Source organism: Helianthus annuus, chromosome 17, assembly GCF_002127325.2.
Source record: "Helianthus annuus cultivar XRQ/B chromosome 17, HanXRQr2.0-SUNRISE, whole genome shotgun sequence".
Taxonomy (NCBI): Eukaryota; Viridiplantae; Streptophyta; class Magnoliopsida; order Asterales; family Asteraceae; genus Helianthus; species Helianthus annuus.
The window spans coordinates 26,139,628-26,162,727 of record NC_035449.2 but is presented as its reverse complement, the minus strand read 5'-3'; the positions used below and the strand labels follow the sequence as shown (position 1 = coordinate 26,162,727).

Below are 23,100 nucleotides of genomic sequence, written 5' to 3'. Positions count from 1 at the left end.
GGGAGTTTGTTGGTGCACTTGTGTCTGTACTTTGTCTGTATTCAGTCACGATGTAAACGATGTCCTTGTTAGTCCTGTAAGTTGACCAAGTCAACCGTCCTCCTGGTTTGACTTGGACCAACAGTTAGGAATATGTTTGTAAAGTGTCTGAGTCGAAAGATGGGCCATCGAAGGATTATGTCTATCCTTCGATGAGCTCGAAAGATGTCCACCGAAGGATACTGTTGAACCTCGAAGGATATACCATCCTTCGAGGTAAATATGGATCCTTCGAGGGCTTTGTGATTGACAGATGATCTTTCGGTCATTCTGAATGATCCTTCGAACAGACCTGCTATGTATGGGTATAAATACCCACGCAGTGTGTTAAAGAACACAGAGATAGATGCACACAGAAAGATAGAGAGATTCATGAGAGCATTCTGTCCGAAACACACACACACACTTTGAGAGTTTGCAAAACACATTTGTGAACATTGTGCTTGTAACCGGAACCTTTCATTCGTATTAATACAAGTGGTGTTAATCGGTGAATCTTGTGTGTTTGTGTTTATACTTGTCTCATCCCGGTTTGCTTGCTAGCTTGGATTCCGCACTTGCTAGTGGGTTAGTATAACAAGGTTTAGGTTCGTCATCCTCCAAGAGGGACCTACAAAATCGAGAGTCTCTGTTGGAAAATAAAAGATTATTAGACCTTAGGGAACGAAAACCAATGCCTGTAGACTCACGGTTCAGGGGTTTAACACGGATCGTATATCGAATTTGGAAAAACATATAACTGAAAAAAAATAAGATTTGCCGGCGCATCCTACGCGAAATGGAGGAGGTCAACGACGAAGACGAGTAGTGGTTTTTTTAAAGCCCTTTCATATGTTCAATTATTTTATTTTATCTTTTTTTTCTTTTTGTTTGTAATTTAATTTTAATTGTGCAGTTTCTAAGATTTTAAATTCAGTTGTACATTTTTTTTAATACCGTTATTGGATTTTTTTTCATTTTATTTGTCTAAGTTAATTTAAAATAATAATAAGATTTATATAAGATTTCAATAAAAAAAGTAATGATTAAAGAATGATTGGGTGTGATTAAAACCGGTGAAATCAATACGGGTGCAGTTAAATATTTTAAAACAAAGTGATTAAGTGATTTGCCAGCCGTTTTATGACCCGAGAGTTAAAAAAACAAACCATTACACTTAGTCTGATGAGTTTTCTAGTTTAACGTTAGGGGTGTTAAAACCGGTGCCGAACAACTAGCTCTAGAATGGAACATTATACAAGGTAAAGTAGCCTTTACGAATAAATTAACATCTAACACGTTTTTCTCTACCTGTAAACATGGACATGGACATGGACATGGACATGGACGACACTTTATAGTCAAGGAGGGTGTTTCGACTATACGCCCTACAAAACTCCTTTAAATTTTTTGGACCTTATCGATCAAGGAATCAACGAGTGCCCACAAAGAGCGCGCCTCTTGGCTGAATTTAGTAAGTTGAACCTTGGTCATAGACTCGATTACACTTCTCAAAGGTCAAAAACAACACCCCAGTTGTACATACGAGTTAATTATTTAATATCCACTTTTTCAACTTTAAGAATCCAAACCTAATCGAATTGTAGTTGTATACTACGTGTGAAGTACGTTGCTACGTGTTTCGTTGGCTAAGTAGCGAAAACGAACATATCAATATCTTCTCCTACAAGTGGATCGAAATCGAGTGTAGTTTTTCCGGTTTCTAAAGATCAATATGTACTTATGTTTTTCTTTAAGAGTTTTTTTTTCTCAACATTTAAGCATTTATCATCTTAGAAGACATGCGAAGCTAACTTAAAATATATGAAGTCCAAGAATTACAACGGACAAATGCGTATAAACCATACTTAATTTTGATTTAGAGGAAACAACTTATACATGCAAAAAACAATGTCAAGAGTATATTTTTTTTTAAGTTAACATAGATTCTATGTACATGTGAATAAAACAAAAGAGTGCACAACACAACATATTTAAAATAGAGCAATACGGTGCAAATTAGAAAAACCAAAGTTGCTTAGATTGATTAGAAACTAATCATCATTCTAAACAACACATAGAGTACGTTACTAGCTCACATTAATTTATATTTCAAAATCAGGCCATCTTGTCTTTCACGTACTTCCGTTTTGTTTACAAAAAGGGCCAACCCCTATTTCTATATAAAGCCAAGCCCAGGGTATACTAGAGTTCAATCCAACTCGTTTCTTTAAGCTCTCTCTTATAACTACTAGCTGCACTATGTCATCCAGAAGCCACACTTCCTTGGCTTGTTTGCTTTTGCTCCTCTTCTCGGCTTCTTTGCTTTCACATGTTGCGTCGCGCTTGCTCTCCGAAAACTCCAGCTATGAAAGCCACGAGCAATGGATGGCTCGCTATGGACGCACATACAAGGATGCTGCTGAGAAGGAACGTCGTTCAAAGATTTTCCATGACAACGTCCAGTACATACAGTCATTCAACAATGCGATGAACAAAGGTTACAAACTAGCAGTCAACGAGTTTGCGGACCTTACCAATGAAGAATTCAGAACAGCTAGGAACAGATTCAAGGCACATGAATGCTCCCCTTCAACCTCTGCTTTCAGGTATGAAAATGTTACAGCGGTTCCATCATCGATGGATTGGAGAAAGAAAGGTGCAGTGACGCCTGTTAAAGACCAAGGCCAATGTGGTAAGCTGAAATTATTTTGGGAATTTTTACAAATCTGACATGGTCCAAGTACTAGGATCATGAGGTTGTTATTAACAGAACCACATCTCATGCTTCTGACATCGATATTCATGATGATACGTAGGGTGTTGCTGGGCGTTTTCGGCTGTGGCAGCTATGGAAGGAATAACCCAACTGAAAACAGGTAAACTGGTGTCTCTATCTGAACAAGAGCTCGTGGACTGTGACACTAGCGGTGTAGATCAGGGATGTGAGGGTGGTCTTATGGACAATGCCTTTGATTTTATCGTAAACAATAAAGGCCTCACTACGGAGACCAACTACCCGTACAAAGGTGTTGATGGCACCTGCAACAGCAACGAGGCATCTAACCATGCCGCATCAATTACTGGTCACGAAGATGTTCCTGCCAACAGCGAAAGTGCGCTGTTAAAAGCTGTGGCCAGTCAGCCCGTCTCAGTTGCTATTGATGCTAGTGGGTCGGACTTCCAGTTCTACTCCAGTGGTGTGTTTACAGGAGACTGTGGCACGGAACTGGACCATGGTGTTACTGCGGTTGGTTATGGGACTAGCGATGACGGGACTATGTATTGGTTGGTGAAGAACTCATGGGGAACAAGTTGGGGTCAAGAGGGGTACATCATGATGCAAAGAGATGTTGAGGCTAAAGAAGGTCTTTGCGGCATTGCCATGCAGGCTTCCTACCCCACTGCTTAATTTGAGAAAGAGCAGAAGTAATACTTATGTAATGTACAATGTATGTATATTATGTACTCTTAATTATACAAGGAATTGAAAAGGAAACTACACGTTATAAATTCCAACTTTTATAAGCAAGGAAATCCCATCCTCGAAGTTTAAGTTAAGCATAACAAACGAGTACGTCAGGTTTAATATTCACAACTAACCATGAATAAGAAGGATAAGGTAAAAGAGGTAATTAATAAATTCTTTTCTCCTCTCCTTTTAAATGTTTCATTTGTAACCTTATTGTTATTTACTTGTTTTCAATTCTCCTTGAAGAATATACACCTACACCAAATCACGTTCTCGTTATTTTAAGTTGAATGAAAGTAACGAGCCAACTAATTAGGACAAAGGAAGTTCAGAGTGAAAAGAAATAAAGGACGAAAAAGGTTCGTGAACCAGATTTTACAATACTTTGCCTGAAGATATCGAATTAAACTTTGAGATTTCTGTTGTTAAAGATAAAAGATAAATTTAATTATACACTGATTTTGTAAAAACAATTAGAAAGTAATTAAAAGATAAAGAACGTAAAAGGGAGAACATAGAAAGAAAAATAGTTGTAAAGAAACAAAAATACATTTATATTGTGTTTTACTCCAAATTAACAGCTAATATTTTTTTCTCTAGTGGTAAGCATGACACGTACAAACACGTAATGGTTGAATCGGCCGTGGAAACCCATTTTGGGAAGGTTTCTTATCTTTGCGTTTAGTTGCAGCATACTCACCAAGAGTTATAGGAATTTGTTCCATATGATACTTCTCATCTTCGAACTCCGGTTAGGGAACTCATCAATCAACTTTTAACTTTTACTATCTGCAATTTTTTGTATCAAAGACTTACTGTAACCGAGTAACGCCCTTTCAACGTCATCGGGAAAGTGCGTCAAACACCACCCCACGAGGCGTTATCCGGTTGTGAGAGGGGGTGTGGTCTAACCTGCGTGAAGAGGAAGGTTGACGTAATATGCGCCCCGCTCCAACATTAATATTTCTATTTTAGATGAATAAAATATTTTTCGCCGTTTTAGACTATATATACATATTTAGCTGCAAACTTTTTTTCCACGTCTCTTGTAAACTCTCGATCTAATTCTCGACATAATTCATAAAACATTTCATTAAAAATCTTGAGTTATTGGTTTCGAGTTGACTTGAACAACCCTTACCATAAAAATCCACCGTAACTGGACACCACGAAAAACACCCAAAGTCAAAATCCGCCCAACCTATTCACTCCACAACTAGTAGCGATGTGGTATTATCACCCTAGTATTGAATCCGAACCACCTCTCCGTATGTTTATTCAAAGTCAAAAGACTCAACCTTACACCCAATACACACATACCGTACTTGAACAAATATTAACACATAAATATCATATAAGGGCAAGTCAAGAAAGCATGCCACATCACTCACACATCACCAATACAAATATAAACACGTCAAGATCATAAAAAGGTGGCGGTTCATCTTCAACCAATTACGAAATCAAAGGGCAAATCGAGAGTCTCGGTTGGAAAATAAAAGATTATTAGACCTTAGGGAACGAAAACCAATGCCTGTAGACTCACGGTTCAGGGGTTTAACACGGATCGTATATCGAATTTGGAAAAACATATAACTGAAAAAAAATAAGATTTGCCGGCGCATCCTACGCGAAATGGAGGAGGTCAACGACGAAGACGAGTAGTGGTTTTTTTAAAGCCCTTTCATATGTTCAATTATTTTATTTTATCTTTTTTTTCTTTTTGTTTGTAATTTAATTTTTATTGTGCATTTTCTAAGATTTTAAATTCAGTTGTACATTTTTTTTAATACCGTTACACTACAAGAAAAAGGTATCTTTAGCGACGACGGTATTAGCGACGACAAGAGCAATAGCGGCGACCTAGATACGCGTCGCCGCTAAAGGCTCTTTGTCGCCGCTATTGCTGTCGCCGCTAAAAGCCCGATCTGTGTGCTTCTTCAAGATTTATTGCTGACCATTGATTAGAAACTGATCTAATGGCTACTATCTGCTCAAAGAAACACGCGTCGCCGCTAAAGGCTCTTTGTCGCCGCTATTGCTGTCGCCGCTAAAAGCCCGATCCGTGTGCTTCTACAAGATTTGCTGCTGACCATTGATTAAAAATTGATCTAATGGCTATCATCATTTCCTGCTCAAAGAAACACACATTCATCTCTTATCCTCACACACCCATCTCAAACACCCATTTCAACCTTCATGTTCACTAAACTCCATCATTTACCACCAAGCAACAACTACACCTTCTGCCGCCAATCGCCACCATCAACCTCCGCCATCATCCGCCACCACGAAACTCCGCCGTCATCCGCCACCACCTTCCGCCGTCATCCGCCACCATCAAGATCCGCCGTCATCCGCCACCATCAAGATCCGCCGTCATCCGCCACCACCTTCCGCCGTCATCCGCCACCTTCAAGATCCGCCGTCATCCGCGACAACCAAGCTCCGCCATTGTAGTTTTTGTAGAGATATGTAGTGTTTTTTTTAGAGATATGCAGTGTTTTTTTGTAGAGGTATTTGTAAAAACCATGTAATGTAAATGGATCTTAATAAGAAATTAATCATTTTTTTGTTATTGTGTTTAAGTTAATTTTAGAGTATAAACAAAACAGTGAAGATTTTTATGTTTGAAATTTGGAAATCCGTCTCCGGCGAACTTTCCGGCAATACTCAGGCAGAGGCATTAGCGGCGACCACAGTATTAGCGGCGACATGTTGTTCAATAGCGGCCGACCTATACCGGCGACATTGTAGCGGCGACGTGTCGCCGCTAATACCCAATAGCGGCGACAAAAAGGACTATTAGCGGCGACACCTGTCGCCGCTAAAGGTACCCGTTTTTTGTAGTGTTAATGGATTTTTTTTCATTTTATTTGTCTAAGTTAATTTAAAATAATAATAAGATTTATATAAGATTTCAATAAAAAGAAGTAATGATTAAAGAATGATTGGGTGTGATTAAAACCGGTGAAATCAATACGGGTGCAGTTAAATATTTTAAAACAAAGTGATTAAGTGATTTGCCAGCCGTTTTATGACCCGAGAGTTAAAAAAACAAACCATTACACTTAGTCTGATGAGTTTTCTAGTTTAACGTTAGGGGTGTTAAAACCGGTGCCGAACAACTAGCTCTAGAATGGAACATTATACAAGGTAAAGTAGCCTTTACGAATAAATTAACATCTAACACGTTTTTCTCTACCTGTAAACATGGACATGGACGACACTTTATAGTCAAGGAGGGTGTTTCGACTATACGCCCTACAAAACTCCTTTAAATTTTCTGGACCTTATCGATCAAGGAATCAACGAGTGCCCACAAAGAGCGCGCCTCTTGGCTGAATTTAGTAAGTTGAACCTTGGTCATAGACTCGATTACACTTCTCAAAGGTCAAAAACAACACCCCAGTTGTACATACGAGTTAATTATTTAATATCCACTTTTTCAACTTTAAGAATCCAAACCTAATCGAATTGTAGTTGTATACTACGTGTGAAGTACGTTGCTACGTGTTTCGTTGGCTAAGTAGCGAAAACGAACATATCAATATCTTCTCCTACAAGTGAATCGAAATCGAGTGTAGTTTTTCCGGTTTCTAAAGATCAATATGTACTTATGTTTTTCTTTAAGAGTTTTTTTTTCTCAACATTTAAGCATTTATCATCTTAGAAGACATGCGAAGCTAACTTAAAATATATGAAGTCCAAGAATTACAACGGACAAATGCGTATAAACCATACTTAATTTTGATTTAGAGGAAACAACTTATACATGCAAAAAACAATGTCAAGAGTATATTTTTTTAAGTTAACATAGATTCTATGTACATGTGAATAAAACAAAAGAGTGCACAACACAACATATTTAAAATAGAGCAATACGGTGCAAATTAGAAAAACCAAAGTTGCTTAGATTGATTAGAAACTAATCATCATTCTAAACAACACATAGAGTACGTTACTAGCTCACATTAATTTATATTTCAAAATCAGGCCATCTTGTCTTTCACGTACTTCCGTTTTGTTTACAAAAAGGGCCAACCCCTATTTCTATATAAAGCCAAGCCCAGGGTATACTAGAGTTCAATCCAACTCGTTTCTTTAAGCTCTCTCTTATAACTACTAGCTGCACTATGTCATCCAGAAACCGCACTTCCTTGGCTTGTTTGCTTTTGCTCCTCTTCTCGGCTTCTTTGCTTTCACATGTTGCGTCGCGCTTGCTCTCCGAAAACTCCAGCTATGAAAGCCACGAGCATTGGATGGCTCGCTATGGACGCACATACAAGGATGCTGCTGAGAAGGAACGTCGTTCAAAGATTTTCCATGACAACGTCCAGTACATACAGTCATTCAACAATGCGATGAACAAAGGTTACAAACTAGCAGTCAACGAGTTTGCGGACCTTACCAATGAAGAGTTCAGAACAGCTAGGAACAGATTCAAGGCACATGAATGCTCCCCTTCAACCTCTGCTTTCAGGTATGAAAATGTTACAGCGGTTCCATCATCGATGGATTGGAGAAAGAAAGGTGCAGTGACACCTGTTAAAGACCAAGGCCAATGTGGTAAGCTGAAATTATTTTGGGAATTTTTACAAACCTGATGACATGGTCCAAGTACTAGGATCATGAGGTTGTTATTAACAGAACCACATCTCATGCTTCTGACATCGATATTCATGATGATACGTAGGGTGTTGCTGGGCGTTTTCGGCTGTGGCAGCTATGGAAGGAATAACCCAACTGAAAACAGGTAAACTGGTGTCTCTATCTGAACAAGAGCTCGTGGACTGTGACACTAGCGGTGTAGATCAGGGATGTGAGGGTGGTCTTATGGACAATGCCTTTGATTTTATCGTAAACAATAAAGGCCTCACTACGGAGACCAACTACCCGTACAAAGGTGTTGATGGCACCTGCAACAGCAACGAGGCATCTAACCATGCCGCATCAATTACTGGTCACGAAGATGTTCCTGCCAACAGCGAAAGTGCGCTGTTAAAAGCTGTGGCCAGTCAGCCCGTCTCAGTTGCTATTGATGCTAGTGGGTCGGACTTCCAGTTCTACTCCAGTGGTGTGTTTACAGGAGACTGTGGCACGGAACTGGACCATGGTGTTACTGCGGTTGGTTATGGGACTAGCGATGACGGGACTAAGTATTGGTTGGTGAAGAACTCATGGGGAACAAGTTGGGGTCAAGAGGGGTACATCATGATGCAAAGAGATGTTGAGGCTAAAGAAGGTCTTTGCGGCATTGCCATGCAGGCTTCCTACCCCACTGCTTAATTTGAGAAAGAGCAGAAGTAATACTTATGTAATGTACAATGTATGTATATTATGTACTCTTAATTATACAAGGAATTGAAAAGGAAACTACACGTTATAAATTCCAACTTTTATAAGCAAGGAAATCCCATCCTCGAAGTTTAAGTTAAGCATAACAAACGAGTACGTCAGGTTTAATATTCACAACTAACCATGAATAAGAAGGACAAGGTAAAAGAGGTAATTAATTAATTTTTTTCTCCTCTCCTTTTAAATGTTTCATTTGTAACCTTATTGTTATTTACTTGTTTTCAATTCTCATTGAAGAATATACACCTACACCAAATCACGTTCTCGTTATTTTAAGTTGAATGAAAGTAACGAGCCAACTAATTAGGACAAAGGAAGTTCAGAGTGAAAAGAAATAAAGGACGTAAAAGGTTTGTGAACCAGATTTTACAATACTTTGCCTGAAGATATCGAATTAAACTTTTAGATTTCTGTTGTTAAAGATAAAAGATAAATTTAATTATACACTGATTTTGTAAGAACAATTAGAAAGTAATTAAAAGATAAAGAACGTAAAAGGGAGAACATAGAAAGAAAAATAGTTGTAAAGAAACAAAAATACATTTATATTGTGTTTTACTCCAAATTAACAGTTAATATTTTTTTCTCTAGTGGTAAGCATGACACGTACAAACACGTAATGGTTGAATCGGCTGTGGAAACCCATTTTGGGAAGGTTTCTTATCTTTGTGTTTAGTTGCAGCATACTCACCAAGAGTTATAGGAATTTGTTCCATATGATACTTCTCATCTTCGAACTCCGGTTAGGGAACTCATCAATCAACTTTTAACTTTTACTATATCAGCAATTTTTTGTATCTAAGACTTACTGTAACCGAGTAACGCCCTTTCAACGTCATCGGGGAAAGTGCATCAAACACCACCCCACGAGGCGTTATCCGGTTGTGAGAGGGGGTGTGGTCTAACCTGCGTGAAGAGGAAGGTTGATGTAATATGCGCCCCGCTCCAACATTAATATTTCTATTTTAGATGAATAAAATATTTTTCACCGTTTTAGACTATATATACATATTTAGCTGCAAACTTTTTTTCCACGTCTCTTGTAAACTCTCGATCTAATTCTCGACATAATTCATAAAACATTTCATTAAAAATCTTGAGTTATTGGTTTCGAGTTGACTTGAACAACCCTTACCATAAAAATCCACCGTAACTGGACACCACGAAAAACACCCAAAGTCAAAATCCGCCCAACCTATTCACTCCACAACTAGTAGCGATGTGGTATTATCACCCTAGTATTGAATCCGAACCACCTCTCCGTATGTTTATTCAAAGTCAAAAGACTCAACCTTACACCCAATACACACATACCGTACTTGAACAAATATTAACACATAAATATCATATAAGGGCAAGTCAAGAAAGCATGCCACATCACTCACACATCACCAATACAAATATAAACACGTCAAGATCATAAAAAGGTGGCGGTTCATCTTCAACCAATTACGAAATCAAAGGGCAAATCGAGAGTCTCGGTTGGAAAATAAAAGATTATTAGACCTTAGGGAACGAAAACCAATGTCTGTAGACTCACGGTTCAGGGGTTTAACACGGATGGTATATCGAATTTGGAAAAACATATAACTGAAAAAAAATAAGATTTGTCGGCGCATCCTACGCGAAATGGAGGAGGTCAACGACGAAGACGAGTAGTGGTTTTTTTAAAGCCCTTTCATATGTTCAATTATTTTATTTTATCTTTTTTTTCTTTTTGTTTGTAATTTAATTTTTATTGTGCATTTTCTAAGATTTTAAATTCAGTTGTACATTTTTTTTAATACCGTTATTGGATAACGACCAATATACATTTTTTTAATACCGTTTAAGCCGGTGTGAGGGCCCGGCTTCATGATCATGGCCCGTAACTGGGCCCTTGCCTCGACCTCTCAAAAATCTTGGCGGCATTTTCGACCTGCAAACATGGTTAAGATAACGACCAATATATATAAAATTAAAGACCGAATAAAACAAAAATAGAACAGAGTTTGTCCTATGTTCGATGTCTAGACTCGGAACTCAAGGAATTTGCAATTTGTGCACTAAGATTAAACACAGAAGGCTAGTGTTTAATTCACTAAGTGTTGGCTCTGATACCAACCTGTCACACCCCTAATTTCCACGTGTCACCGGTGGGCCCGGTGGGGGAGTATCGTGACGTAGTTGATATCATCATAGTCAAACAACCCAAATTATAATGCACAGCGGAAACAATAAAATAGATTTATTTCAACCATATAAAATGTAATATCCAGTATCACATAGTAGCTGAAATAGATCCACAGGCGGATCAATATAAAAAGGAAAATTGTTCAACAGATGAATGGCATCCCAAGCTTGCGAGACTCTAGCGATGCTAAGGAGTAGCCAGCCTATTACGTGTAGAACCTGCGCTTAATCTTTTTGGGGAAAAATACGTCAGTTTACACTGGTAAATACAATTTAACTGACTCATTTTGAAAATGTTGTAAAAGTTGATTTAAATGCACATGGCACAAAACTTTTTATAACTTGGGATAATTAATTAAATCTAAACTTGTAAAAGAATTACATGTTGTTATGCGTTCAGTCGCCCGGTTCGTGCCGGGTTTAAGGTTAATAGACACACCACATAGTATAAATCTGCGGCGGGAAACCAACGGTTATACCTGAATAATATGGACACATTGTCGGGTGTACGCCTACACCCGCGTGTCAAAGTCGTGGCCATTTCGTGAATGATGCCAAGGATATCCGGGACATGGTCATTAAACTCCCAAAGGCGTAAAACAAACAAAACCAATTTTTAAACGGGTCACATTGATACTACCCAACTATTAATGAGTTAGGGTCAATTGCCCGACCAAGCGGTATTTTATATACCGTACCCAAAGCCCGTATAAGGGAAAATAAGTTAAAAGTATTTACCTGAGTAAGTAATAAACCACAATAAGCAAATGCAAGTATCTTTTATTGGTCTCCTATTCTGGAACAAAGGTTTATAATAACCTATAAGAATCCTAACGGGTCTTCAATATAGCCTAAGCTTAGACCGGTTAGTTTCAAGGAATAAATACGGTTTAATCGCATGGAAGGCGAAAACCGGGAAGGAATGTGATTTAGACCCAACAAGTTTGGAGACTTGTATATTATGGGTAAACTAAACACATTCTAGATTTTAAACAAAAATGATATGGTTTGACCCGTTTCGGCTAATATGCGTAAACTAGTTACATAAGCCGATCCGAACGCGAAAATGCGTAACGGGTAACCATATAAATCATATACAAGTTTCCTGAGATTATATGCATCAAATATGTTGTAATATCAGTAAGATATGTCCTATCATGCCAAAAATAATTTTAAACTCAATTTATTCCTCATAAGTGCATTTTTTTCATTTAAAAGGGTGTAAAAGAGTTAAACTAGCAATCTGAGTTATATATCTGAACGAATCAGTAAATATGCTTAGTTTATTATGTTATAACAGTAGGATATCATATGTATGTGAATAATTATAACCATCCGATGCACCGAAAGGGCATTTTGGTAATTTCACATAAGCCTAAAAGGTCAAAACTGAAAATCTGAGTTTGAAACCTTAGTTTACTGTTATAATATAAAATTTTACTAAATATTTCAGTAGGTATCAACTTATATATATATATATATATATATATATATATATATATATATATATAAACTAGTTTTGATACATACTATGTCGTAAAAATGCCTAAAAAGGCGATTTGGAGCCATTTCCGGGTTTTCAAAGAAAAGCTGATATCAGAAGGCTCAAAATAATACATTTATCATAATAAATCAGTAGAAAAAGGTTTGAGGTCAAAAGGATTTATAAAACTCATTTTATAGCCCAAAAGGGCAAAACCGGCATTAGCCGAATTAAGCTTAGAACACTAAGTTATGCTCAGCCTAAAAATAATTAAAAATCTTTAAAATTGAAAATATTATTATACATCACTGGGTACAAAGTTTTGATATAAAAATCGGGTTTAGATAGGCTAAATGCTAATTATGCTAATTAATTACAAAGAAAGCTTATAATTACGCTAATGAGCATAACTCTTAATCTAGACCTCAAACTGATGTCAAATTTTGGGTACAAGTCTATAATTCAGTAACTAAGATGTCTACCCTTTTACATTTTCAAAAATCATATTTTATGGACATTTGGGCATAATGGTCAACATATGGGCATTTAACGGAAATTTGCATAATAATTAGACGACTAGTGAACTAAGCCGTATAATCACAGAGGGTTATACTAACATGTTACTAGGTCCAAAAGAAGCTCTAAGGCAATCTTAAACTTGGCTAAAACGGGCCAGAACTGAAAGTCAAAGCGAGAGTCAAACTATGCGACTTTCGGTTCCAAACCGGGTCTAAACAGAAAATTGTCGAGTTCAACATGTTGGGACATGTTCTTACATTAGTTACCAAGTTATTTTAATGATCAAACAGGTTGCATGTATCCTACATTGCTAATTATGAGTTAATTCGGATTTAAGCATTCTGTTGACTTTTTAAAGTATGCTTTGACTCGACAATTAACATGGTTAGAGTGGGATTCTGGAAACACCCTTTTAAGGGTTTGTTACCCACATAATTACCTACTTATAGGTAACTTTAATTCGAGATTTGACTGAGTAATTATGGACTAATCTCGAAGTCAAACCTTAATTACGATGGTTTGACTTTTAGCTAATTAACTAAGCTAAAATGGATTAAGGAAGGTTAAGGACACTTACAAGAGTCCTAATGATGCTTATGGAGCCTAAGAGAAAATGGTTGCTGACCAGGAGCTCCAGAAATATCTTGAACAAAAGTTCCAAGTGAGCAAATGAAATGGTTACAACTTCATGCTCTTATATAGTGAACCAATGAGCTCAAGATCAAGACATGCAAGTCTAGGATGGTTACAAGATCACCCCAGGTGTCCCTAATAGGCTAAATACTGCCTAGCAAGTCCCTTGTTTCGAAAACCATCTCAATAAGGCGGTGCAACAGGCTGAACAGGCAGCTGTCCATTTTCTGCTGCCAGCGACAGGCTTACGGACCGTAAGTCTAAGCTCTTGCGGTCCGTATGCAGCTCTTGCGGACCATATGCTGAAATGGTTACGGTCCGTAACCGACCCTTGCTGAAATCGCCCAGGTATGCATCTTACGGACCGTAAGCCTAGGGCCATACGGTCCGTAACCGCTAACCAGAACCAAAAATCTTGTGAACTTCCAAGCATTGACCATGCAATCCTTACAAGTCCGAATTCTCATGACACTCTGCAATGTAGGGACCATTTTGCTCAGCTTTTGCATGTCTAGCATGCTCTTACAACTTTGGCATCTTGTAAAAGCTTAAATTGACGGAAATACCAAGAACTCATCTTGGATTCTCATAATGGTTGGACATATTAGTTAACTACTTTCAGTTCCCTTTATACAAGGATTTAAATCAGAATTTTAGTAGTAACATTCCTAATAACCCAATTTCCATATAAAAGATGGAATTTTATTTCTTTAGAAAACAACCGGTTAATACATAAGATGTTTATCAAATGATTTAAGGATCTTGGGATTTATAAATTTGGGTCGCTCAGAGGTGTTTTAATAACATGTCGCCCTTGGGTTGTTCAGAGGTATTTTTAATAACATGACGCCCTTTTTAAATCCTACCATACATCTTTATTTGACCCGGGTTCCTGACACGTTTGTCCCACATGACATGTGTCTTTATTTTATTGGACAGGAATTTTCGAGGTGTTACAGGAACCCTCAGAGAAACGGTCACGCACACACGCACAATAAAAAAAATGTCGGCCACGGGGCCGTGCCTACCCGGCCCGGGGCCGTGGCAATTCAGCAGACAGGGTATATAACCCTTGTTCTTCACTTTTTCAACACAAACCACGACCCGTTTCTCTGGAGCAGCCGGTTCCTACCCCTTTTCCACCGATTTTTGATGATCTTCTAACCAAATCCGTCAACGGACACATACTTCGCGAAATGGTTCATGCATGTTTGTTGCCAGGGGCGACAAGATCGAGTTGGTAAGGATTAAAATATCTCTTTATTTCATTTCTATGATCGATGATCATAGACGGCCTCTTTACCATTCTGTATAAATAGGCTATTCTATTTGTACAGATATTGTAGAGGGGAGCATTCATGGTATGAAGCTAACATCATATTTAGATAGATTAGCACTTTGCATGTAGTATAACATCAAAAATTTGGGAAAAATCTAGGGTTCTTGAACTAGACCCGTGCCAATCCCAAGTTTTTGCTTAGATCTTATTACTAGTAGTTAGTAGAAGTGTTTTGAGAAGTAAATAACCAAACATTGTCAGAAAAATCAGATTACTAGTAGTTAGTAGAGGTGTTTTGAGAAGTAAATAACCAAACATTGTCAGAAAAATCAGATTGTTCAAGCAGTTCTTCATAAACCCTCATTCATAACTGGAAAAAGATCAAATCAAAGGGGTAAACAAGCACTTTATGCAAAATTGATGCTTGGTGTTTTGTTTTCGGGGCAAACCGCACAAGATGAACCAAAAATTTTGAATTTTTCAAAGCCAGCTCAAAAACCTTGATTTTTGGGTTAAGAGAAGGTTCACCACGGGCCCGTGGGCACCCCAGATTCCAGACACGGGGTCGTGTCTAGAAGGAATGGGGCCGTGTCTAGACCCCCTGATTTCAATTTTTGCATAATTTTTAACACACAAATTGTCTTACTGGTTCTTTCTTGCAGGAATGACACCACATAAGTTCCTGTGATTCAAAAGTGCTGAACTCGAGTATCAAAACCAGTTTGCAGTACTAAAAACAAGGCATGAAGAACCACCGCGACAAGTGTGTTATGATACACTTGAGACTGTGGGGCAAAGAGATAGATACGATGCTCTGATTACTGCTCCACTACGTATCTTTTTAGAGACCGGGCTCAGATCAATCCATGAATACAACATGGAATTCTTAAGCACGCTTACTTTCAACAAAAATGAGAAGGATCTGTTTGACTCTGATGCAGTTCAGTTTAGTTCAGGTGTGGGGGAGAATGGTATAGCATTTTCATGGCTCAGTTCGGCGTGAATATTGGGCTATACACTAAAGAAGACACAACTGAGCCAAACTTCACAGAAGCTGTTATTGAACTCCCAGATAACCTAAGATAAGCTGTGTGGGCACTAATTGGGGAGGGCCCTTATAACCCGAGTTCTATAAAGAGCACAAAAATAAGAGACCCTCTAATCCGGTACGTTCATCGGGTCCTTAGTGGCTCTCTGTGCCAAAGGAAGGATAGTGGTGGGGTGGTGAACCTTCGGGAGCTTACGTGCCTATATTGCATCCTGAATCACCAACCCATTGATGTCGCCCACATGTTGTTAAGGAACATGGCCTCTAATGCCACCGATGATGCCCGAACACCAATATTCTTCGGAGGATGCATCACCAAGATATTCAAGAACTATATTAGGCACACTCCAACTATATTCCACAAAGGGTTGGGCGTGACACGGGCCGACCTAGCCTTATTCCGAAACTTGGGCCCTATCATCGATTGCAACAATGGCCTCATGCGCTTTAAAGATGCATATGGCCGGGTGTGGAACCCAAATGACCCAGACAGGGTCCTTGCAATCAAAGATAACCCCGACCGTTCTCGACACTCCGGATCCTTCTCGGGTTCCTCCTTTCAAGAGGGAGGAGATTTTCCCAACCTTCACAATTGATACAATATTATGTAGGAAACACTCCAAGTGTCTTAGAACGCCTATATCATGGGACAAAGCTCATGCAGCCGGATTGGGAGTGTTGGTTCATACATCTGTCGACTTCGTCTTGTTTCGAGTCTTGTACTAGATTGTTAGATCAGGGCACGTTGTTCGAGAAAATAGAATTAAAGGTGTTTTCGCTTGAAGGAGTTGATTTCGCTTGAAATGATAATTTGCAGTTTCAAGCGGAATCACAACAATTCTTATTTCGCTTGAAGCACTTTCAAGCGGAATCTCAATTCTATAAATAGCCTTTCGAGCGAAATCATAAAAAACAGTTCTTGATTTGGATACCGAGGTGCTGCCGGTTTGTCCAGTGATTGTAATCAGTGTTATATCTATCAGAAAGTATTTTAAAGTGATTTGCAAGCTGTTTCGAAGTCTATTTCTCTGTTAGTCCCAAGAGTTCATCATCAAGTTTTCATTCTCAAAGTACAAAAGGTGGTGGTTGTGTGATACAATGCAATATAGCTTTGAATCTTCCAAAGGGTCAAAGTTTCTCTGAAGAAATTGCAAAAGATCACATGTCATTACTAGCAACTGTGCTGCAATCCTATGAAGGTTTGGTTGCAGGGAGAATCGGGAATCCTATGCTAACTAAGGAGGATTATGATCAGATAGACGCTGAAGAAATGGAGCTCGTGGACATCAAATGGTGTCTAGCTAGTGTCCTGAGAAGAGCTGAAAAGTTCAAGATGATTACTGGAAGAAATGATTTTCTTAATGCACATGTTTCAACTTTGGGTTTTGATAAATATAAAGTTACTTGTTTTCGATGCAGGGAGAAAGGTCATTTCAAGAGGGAATGCAAGAATAGAGAAGCAAATGAAGCAAAGAATCCGTTTGGAAAAGATGACTACTACCGGAAAGCCATATCTCAACAAGTTGGTCAACAACAACAACAAGAACCACAAGTGGCTCATGGTAGAAAAGTAATAGAGGATTCTTCAAAGAGAGCGTATTTAGTCAATCAAGAAAATTTCAGCTGCGACAAATACATTTCATCCGACAGCAAAGCATGCCTAATCAATCACGATGATGAAAGGTTACTTGAAGGTTTTAGCTGGGATATGTTTGTGGATGAGAAAGGAGAGTTTAAAGCCTTCATTGCTAAAATTGTGAAAGAACCAGATATGTTTACCGAGTGGATGAAAGCTATTGGTGTTAGTGTGAAGAATGAAGAAGAAAAGTCTGTTTTATCAGATGAAAGCTCACAAAGTTCAGATGAAATTTCAGAAAGAGAAACTGTTTTTGATCAAACACCATCTGATTCTAGTTTTTCAGATGATAGTTTTGATAAATCAATTGAGTTTGATCAATCACTAACTGATGACAGTGGTGATGATGAAGAAGAAAGACATATTAATGTTGCAAAAACTCATCTATCTCCTGAAAGCTTTCAATTTTATTTTGCAGATCGCTTGGAGAAGCTGAAGGAGAGACGAGCAGCAAAAGAACAAAAGCAAATGAAGTCTAAAAATGTTACTAAAAAAGATAAGACTGTTCAAAATGAAGAAGTTAAAATTGTTGCTGAGGAGATTATTGTAACTGAGAAAGTGACTGAAGCTGAAAAGATCGGTGAAGTAGAAAAGATTGTGGAAGATATCAAGCCTTGCTCAAAGTATCTAGAATCTTGCAAGGAATGTGCAGCAAAAGACGAGAAGTTGACTGAGCTTGAGAAGATGAAGGAACAATTACTGTTCAATCTCAACTACGTGAAGGAATCTTATGATGTATTGAATAGAACAGTAACTGGTCTTCAAAAGACAAATTCTGAGAGAGAAGATGCTTTGACGATGATGAATGTTACAATGATGACGAAGCAAAAAGCTATAAACTATTACATTGAGGAATGTGCAAAGCTGAAACAAGAGTTGGAGACTGAGAAAATTGAGAAAATTGGGAATGAGAGAATCAGACGCTTAGTACAGAGTTATTCTAGTTCTGATTATCTTATTGATCGAATTTATCCAACTGTTGCAGGTTTCGAAGCATTTCAGGATGAGAAGCCAAAGAAGAAGGATACTGGTAAGAAACCGAGTGTTAGCTATAACAAGTGTCCGCCTCCGATCTAGGAAGGTTATTCTCCCGGAAAACCAAATGAGGAGCAAGTTCAAAAGGTAGTCAATATAAAACTGAAGTCTGATATAACCGATGAATTACCAGAAAACACTGATGTCACTTTCACTTCATCTGACACTGATCATGAGTCTGAGTTAATTAAAAAGGTGGTCGATCAGGTGTTGGATACAGATGAGGAGTCTGAGTCAAAGTCTGAGTCTAGAGGTTCAAGTTCGTCAGTCAACAGTCCAAAATCGTCGGTTAAACGGGCTTACAGTAAAGAGTTTTTGTTATCAAAATCAAATTTGAATGATGAAACATTCGAAGTAGCATATACTTTGAATGATTCTGACAAATTATATTCTGACAAAGAGTTTCCAATAAGAAGTGTTAGATTTGAAATGATCAAAAAAGTTTTCAAAATGACAGAAATCGATATTTCTGAAATAAAAGATTTAAATCTTACTGGAAAACCTAAAAAATACAATTCAAGAGTTCAGCAACGGTTAAACAAGAAAAAAAGTTACAGTTTTGGTTCTGGTTTTCAAAAGAAACCAAACCATAATGGTAATTTCAAAAAGAAAGGTCTAGGCTTTATTCCACCTGAAAATTATAAAAATGAGAAAATTTCTAAAACAAACACAAAATTTGTTTAAGGAGGAAGTGCTGAAGAAGAACAGAAGAAACCTTTCTGGAGACAATCAAACCAGGAGTTTCTTGCTGAGAAGAAGAGAATAAGAACCGGAGTTTTTCATCGAAAAGAGACTAGAACCTGTTACAAGTGCAATGAAGTTGGTCACATTGCATGGAACTGCTCTCAAGCTACAAAGACAAAACAGGGAGTCTCTGAAAAACTTAAAGAAAAAGTTGTCGATGTTGAACCACCAACTGAAAAGTTCAAAATTTTTGAAAATTTAATATATGAAGTTGGTGAGTGTTCAAAGAAATTTTTTTACAAAAAGAGAGCCAAGGACAACCAAATGTGGGTTGTTAAGAAGTTTGATGAGAAAACTGGCAATGATTCTTGTTCCACAAAGCCAGAAGAGCCACAGGTTGAGGTTAAAGAGGTAAAATCAGTGCCTCCAATGGATGATGAAAATTTTCCACCATTGAGAGCTGAGAATTATAAATCAAAAGTTGGTAAGGTTGAGATATCGTATCAATTTTATTCTGAAAAGAAAGAATTTGATGTCGATAAAGCGTTTAATGAAAATGTGAAAAAGATTTTTGGAAAAATGGTTGAAGGTAAGGTGAAAAGGGTAAAAGATTTTTATAAAACAAAAAAGGCAACATATACCCTAACGGAAGGTGAACTTGATAATCTAACAACCAAGCTTGCAGAAGCTTGGATGTCTGTGTTTAATATGTAAAAAACTGACTTGCCGGAGTTCCCAACTTTGTAATCGTGGAGCAGGAATCGGCATCATTCTTGATATAGTTTGTTTTTGTGAATGAATCTTAAAATTGTTGAATCTTACAGGTTGTGACTTGCCGGAGCTTCCAGGTTGGTAAGTGTGAAGCAGGAATTGACATCTTTATTGGTAAAATGATTTTGTGTAGATGTAGTATTCCTACAAATGGTAAATCAGGGACATTAAGTTGTACTTGATTTTCTTACAAGTGGTATAGAGGTTTGTTTTGACAAAGTGATTACTCAAGGTCATTAATTTGAACTTGATGTAATTCTCATATAAGTGGTTGAAAAACAAGGTGATGAGTTTTCCCCAACCTACAAGTGGTTAAAACAAAACTTATTTTCTGGAAAAACCATTTTGATTAAAACAAACTTGAGTGTTTTGAAATCTTAATGGGAAAATAGTTTGTTGAAAGGGGAAGTTCTGATTGTTTATGCCTAATGGATGGAGAATTGATGCAATTCGATATCTGTTGTCATGTTGTTTGTATAGTTTGTTTTCAAATTTCTTTAAATGTGTTTGCATTTTAGGGGGAGAAAAAATTTCAGAAAATCCAAAAACATTAGAAAATTTGAAAAAGCCAAAAACATGATAAAACAAAAATGAGTTTTATTGTGAAAAAGAGGAAATGATAGTACATCAGTGGACTATCACAACATGCTAGAGAAATGAAAAGTCAAAAATGTGATAAACAATCTCACTGCGGATATGCCAGTAGGTTTTTGCACATTCAGTAAATTGTGACGAGATATAAACCTAAAATTCAAACTTGCTTATCTCGTGGGTAACATTTCTTGGATATATGGGTAACCCCCGAAATCTTGTTTGAAAGGTCACTCTTTCTGAGATACTAGGTCTTTATACTCAGTGATATCTGGGGTATTATTCCGGGACTTCTGATTTTGCGGAAGCAATGGCCTAGTCCCCATATAATACTTTCTGCATTGCTTGAAATATAGCGTCGCCCTCGGCATTGCTTGAAAGAAAATATTCTCTAAAGGGGACACACCAAAAATCGAACCGTCATCTCTCTGCTGAACGAAAGTTCTGACCTGAGCTCTCACGGTTTCGCATCTAACCCCTTACAGATATCATCTAGGTATACTCACCTGTAAGACTGAATATTGGGATCTGGATACGGGAGTATATTCAAGTGATGGGAAACGCGAATAAGTGTAAGTGCTTAAGACATTAATATCGTATCTCGAAACTGTTGAACTTTGAGTGAAAATTTAAGTGGACTAGTATACTGACAATCTAAGTGAATTGTTTAGAACTTAAAATGCAATGAAGCTTAACGGTGTTGGTGATTTGTCTCATAAACTGATATGATCCTCTTACACAAACTCACAAAAATATTGTCTGTAAATATTTTTTTTACTTCATTTCATTTAAACTTAAAAAAAAACAAAAAGATTTTCGACAACTGATGTTGAAAAGCTGATTTTCAAAATTCCAAATGCTGAACATGATGATCATTTTAAGGGGGAGTCTGTTAAATCTAAAAATGTTTGAATATTCTTCTGCAAAGTGATCACATATATTCTGGTTGTTTTGAGAAGGAGAAGTCTGAGTTGGTGCATACATCTTAATTTTTCAAAATGTTAAAATTGTGAAATTTATTGTGAGGTAGAGTCTGTGCAGGTAGGACCAGGTTGTGATACTGGAACTGATGCTTCTAATGAACTTAAAGAATCAAGAGACCTGATCCTGAGCAAAGGGAGAGCCAATTTTCGATCCCAGAACAATTCAAGGGGAAGTTTGCTAGAGAAAGAAGAATTTGGAGAAAGGCGAAAGCCAGGACAAGATTCCTGAAGCCCAAAGACTGATAAAGACTGAAGACGTTGAAGACTCGACACTGAAGAGTCGTCAACATCTGAGGGGGAGTCTGTTGGTGCATACATCTGTCGACTTCGTCTTGTTTCGAGTCTTGTACTAGATTGTTAGATCAGGGCACGTTGTTCGAGAAAATAGAATTAAAGGTGTTTTCGCTTGAAGGAGTTGATTTCGCTTGAAATGACAATCTGCAGTTTCAAGCGGAATCACAACAATTCTTATTTTGCTTGAAGCACTTTCAAGCGGAATCTCAATTCTATAAATAGCCTTTCGAGCGAAATCATAAAAAACAGTTATTGATTTGGATACCGAGGTGCTGCCGGTTTGTCCAGTGATTGTAATCAGTGTTATATCTATCAGAAAGTATTTTAAAGTGATTTGCAAGTTGTTTCGAAGTCTATTTCTCTATTTCCGCCTTTGGAATAGATTAAAACTCTTCTAAACAACTTGTTTGGGTCGCAACACGATCCTACAGGGAGCATGGAGCAATATCGTTAACATACAGAACGATATTACATACATCCGGGAGCACATGGCGTATCAAGACGAAGAGGCAGAGAAGGAAGGCGAGGACATGGATTCGGATTAGGAAATGGTGGTAGTGGGAGACGGATCTACTCTTCAAGTTATCTCTCTTTAAGCCTTGAACAACTTGGTACTTTCCAGGCTGCGTCCCGATGAACAATTTGCTTCTCTAAACAATTTACTTTCTTGCATTTTCTTTATTTTCGTATGTTGGTGGTTGAACAAATTAAATACTCGTAATTTAGGAACAGTTGTTACGTGGTGTTGCATTATTATTATTATTGTGGTAGGATTATAGCTTACAGGTTCCTTGGGAGGCTTGGACACACTAAGCATAGTGGTCCTCAAGCCCAGAAAATAGAAGCCAAGCAACGAAACCCAAGTTCTTAACTGTCACAGACATTTACCACAGGGTCGTGCCCACCAAGCACGCCCCCTTGTCCACCATACTGTAAGTTTACTGTTACACTTGTTACTGGCACTTTGGCCACGGGGCCATGTCCATCAGGCACGCCCCCGTGCCCAGTGACGAGTAACAAAAAAAAAGTAATTTTTACCCCACTTTTTGCACATTTAATCCAAATAAATCCTATTTGGGACACATTGAGAACAACGTGTAATTTAAGTGTGGGGCGGGAATGTT

The 23,100-nt window shown here is 37.9% G+C and overlaps 2 protein-coding genes across 2 annotated transcripts; both read left to right on the top strand.

Annotated features, from left to right (window-relative positions):
• The first annotated feature begins 2,279 nt into the window (after positions 1 to 2,279).
• On the top strand, positions 2,280 to 3,555 carry LOC110869414 (senescence-specific cysteine protease SAG39). Its single transcript, XM_022118671.2, has 2 exons — positions 2,280 to 2,713; positions 2,838 to 3,555. Exons 1-2 carry the CDS (start codon positions 2,281 to 2,283, stop codon positions 3,428 to 3,430), a joined length of 1,026 nt encoding a protein of 341 aa, XP_021974363.1. The 5' UTR covers position 2,280; the 3' UTR covers positions 3,431 to 3,555.
• Positions 3,556 to 7,596: 4,041 nt separating this feature from the next.
• LOC110870751 (senescence-specific cysteine protease SAG39) lies at positions 7,597 to 8,904 on the top strand. The gene is made up of 2 exons (XM_022119907.2): positions 7,597 to 8,059; positions 8,187 to 8,904. Exons 1-2 carry the CDS (start codon positions 7,627 to 7,629, stop codon positions 8,777 to 8,779), a joined length of 1,026 nt encoding a protein of 341 aa, XP_021975599.1. The 5' UTR covers positions 7,597 to 7,626; the 3' UTR covers positions 8,780 to 8,904.
• The last annotated feature ends 14,196 nt before the right edge of the window (positions 8,905 to 23,100 follow it).

What these genes read in the sequence shown, in the direction of transcription:
- LOC110870751 (XM_022119907.2), top strand. Translation starts at nt 7,627, where the DNA reads ATGTCATCCAGAAACCGCACTTCCTTGGCTTGTTTGCTTTTGCTCCTC. An exon ending in TAAAGACCAAGGCCAATGTG is followed by an intron (nt 8,060 to 8,186) that starts GTAAGCTGAAAT and finishes GATGATACGTAG; the next exon opens with GGTGTTGCTGGGCGTTTTCG.
- LOC110869414 (XM_022118671.2), top strand. Translation starts at nt 2,281, where the DNA reads ATGTCATCCAGAAGCCACACTTCCTTGGCTTGTTTGCTTTTGCTCCTC. An exon ending in TAAAGACCAAGGCCAATGTG is followed by an intron (nt 2,714 to 2,837) that starts GTAAGCTGAAAT and finishes GATGATACGTAG; the next exon opens with GGTGTTGCTGGGCGTTTTCG.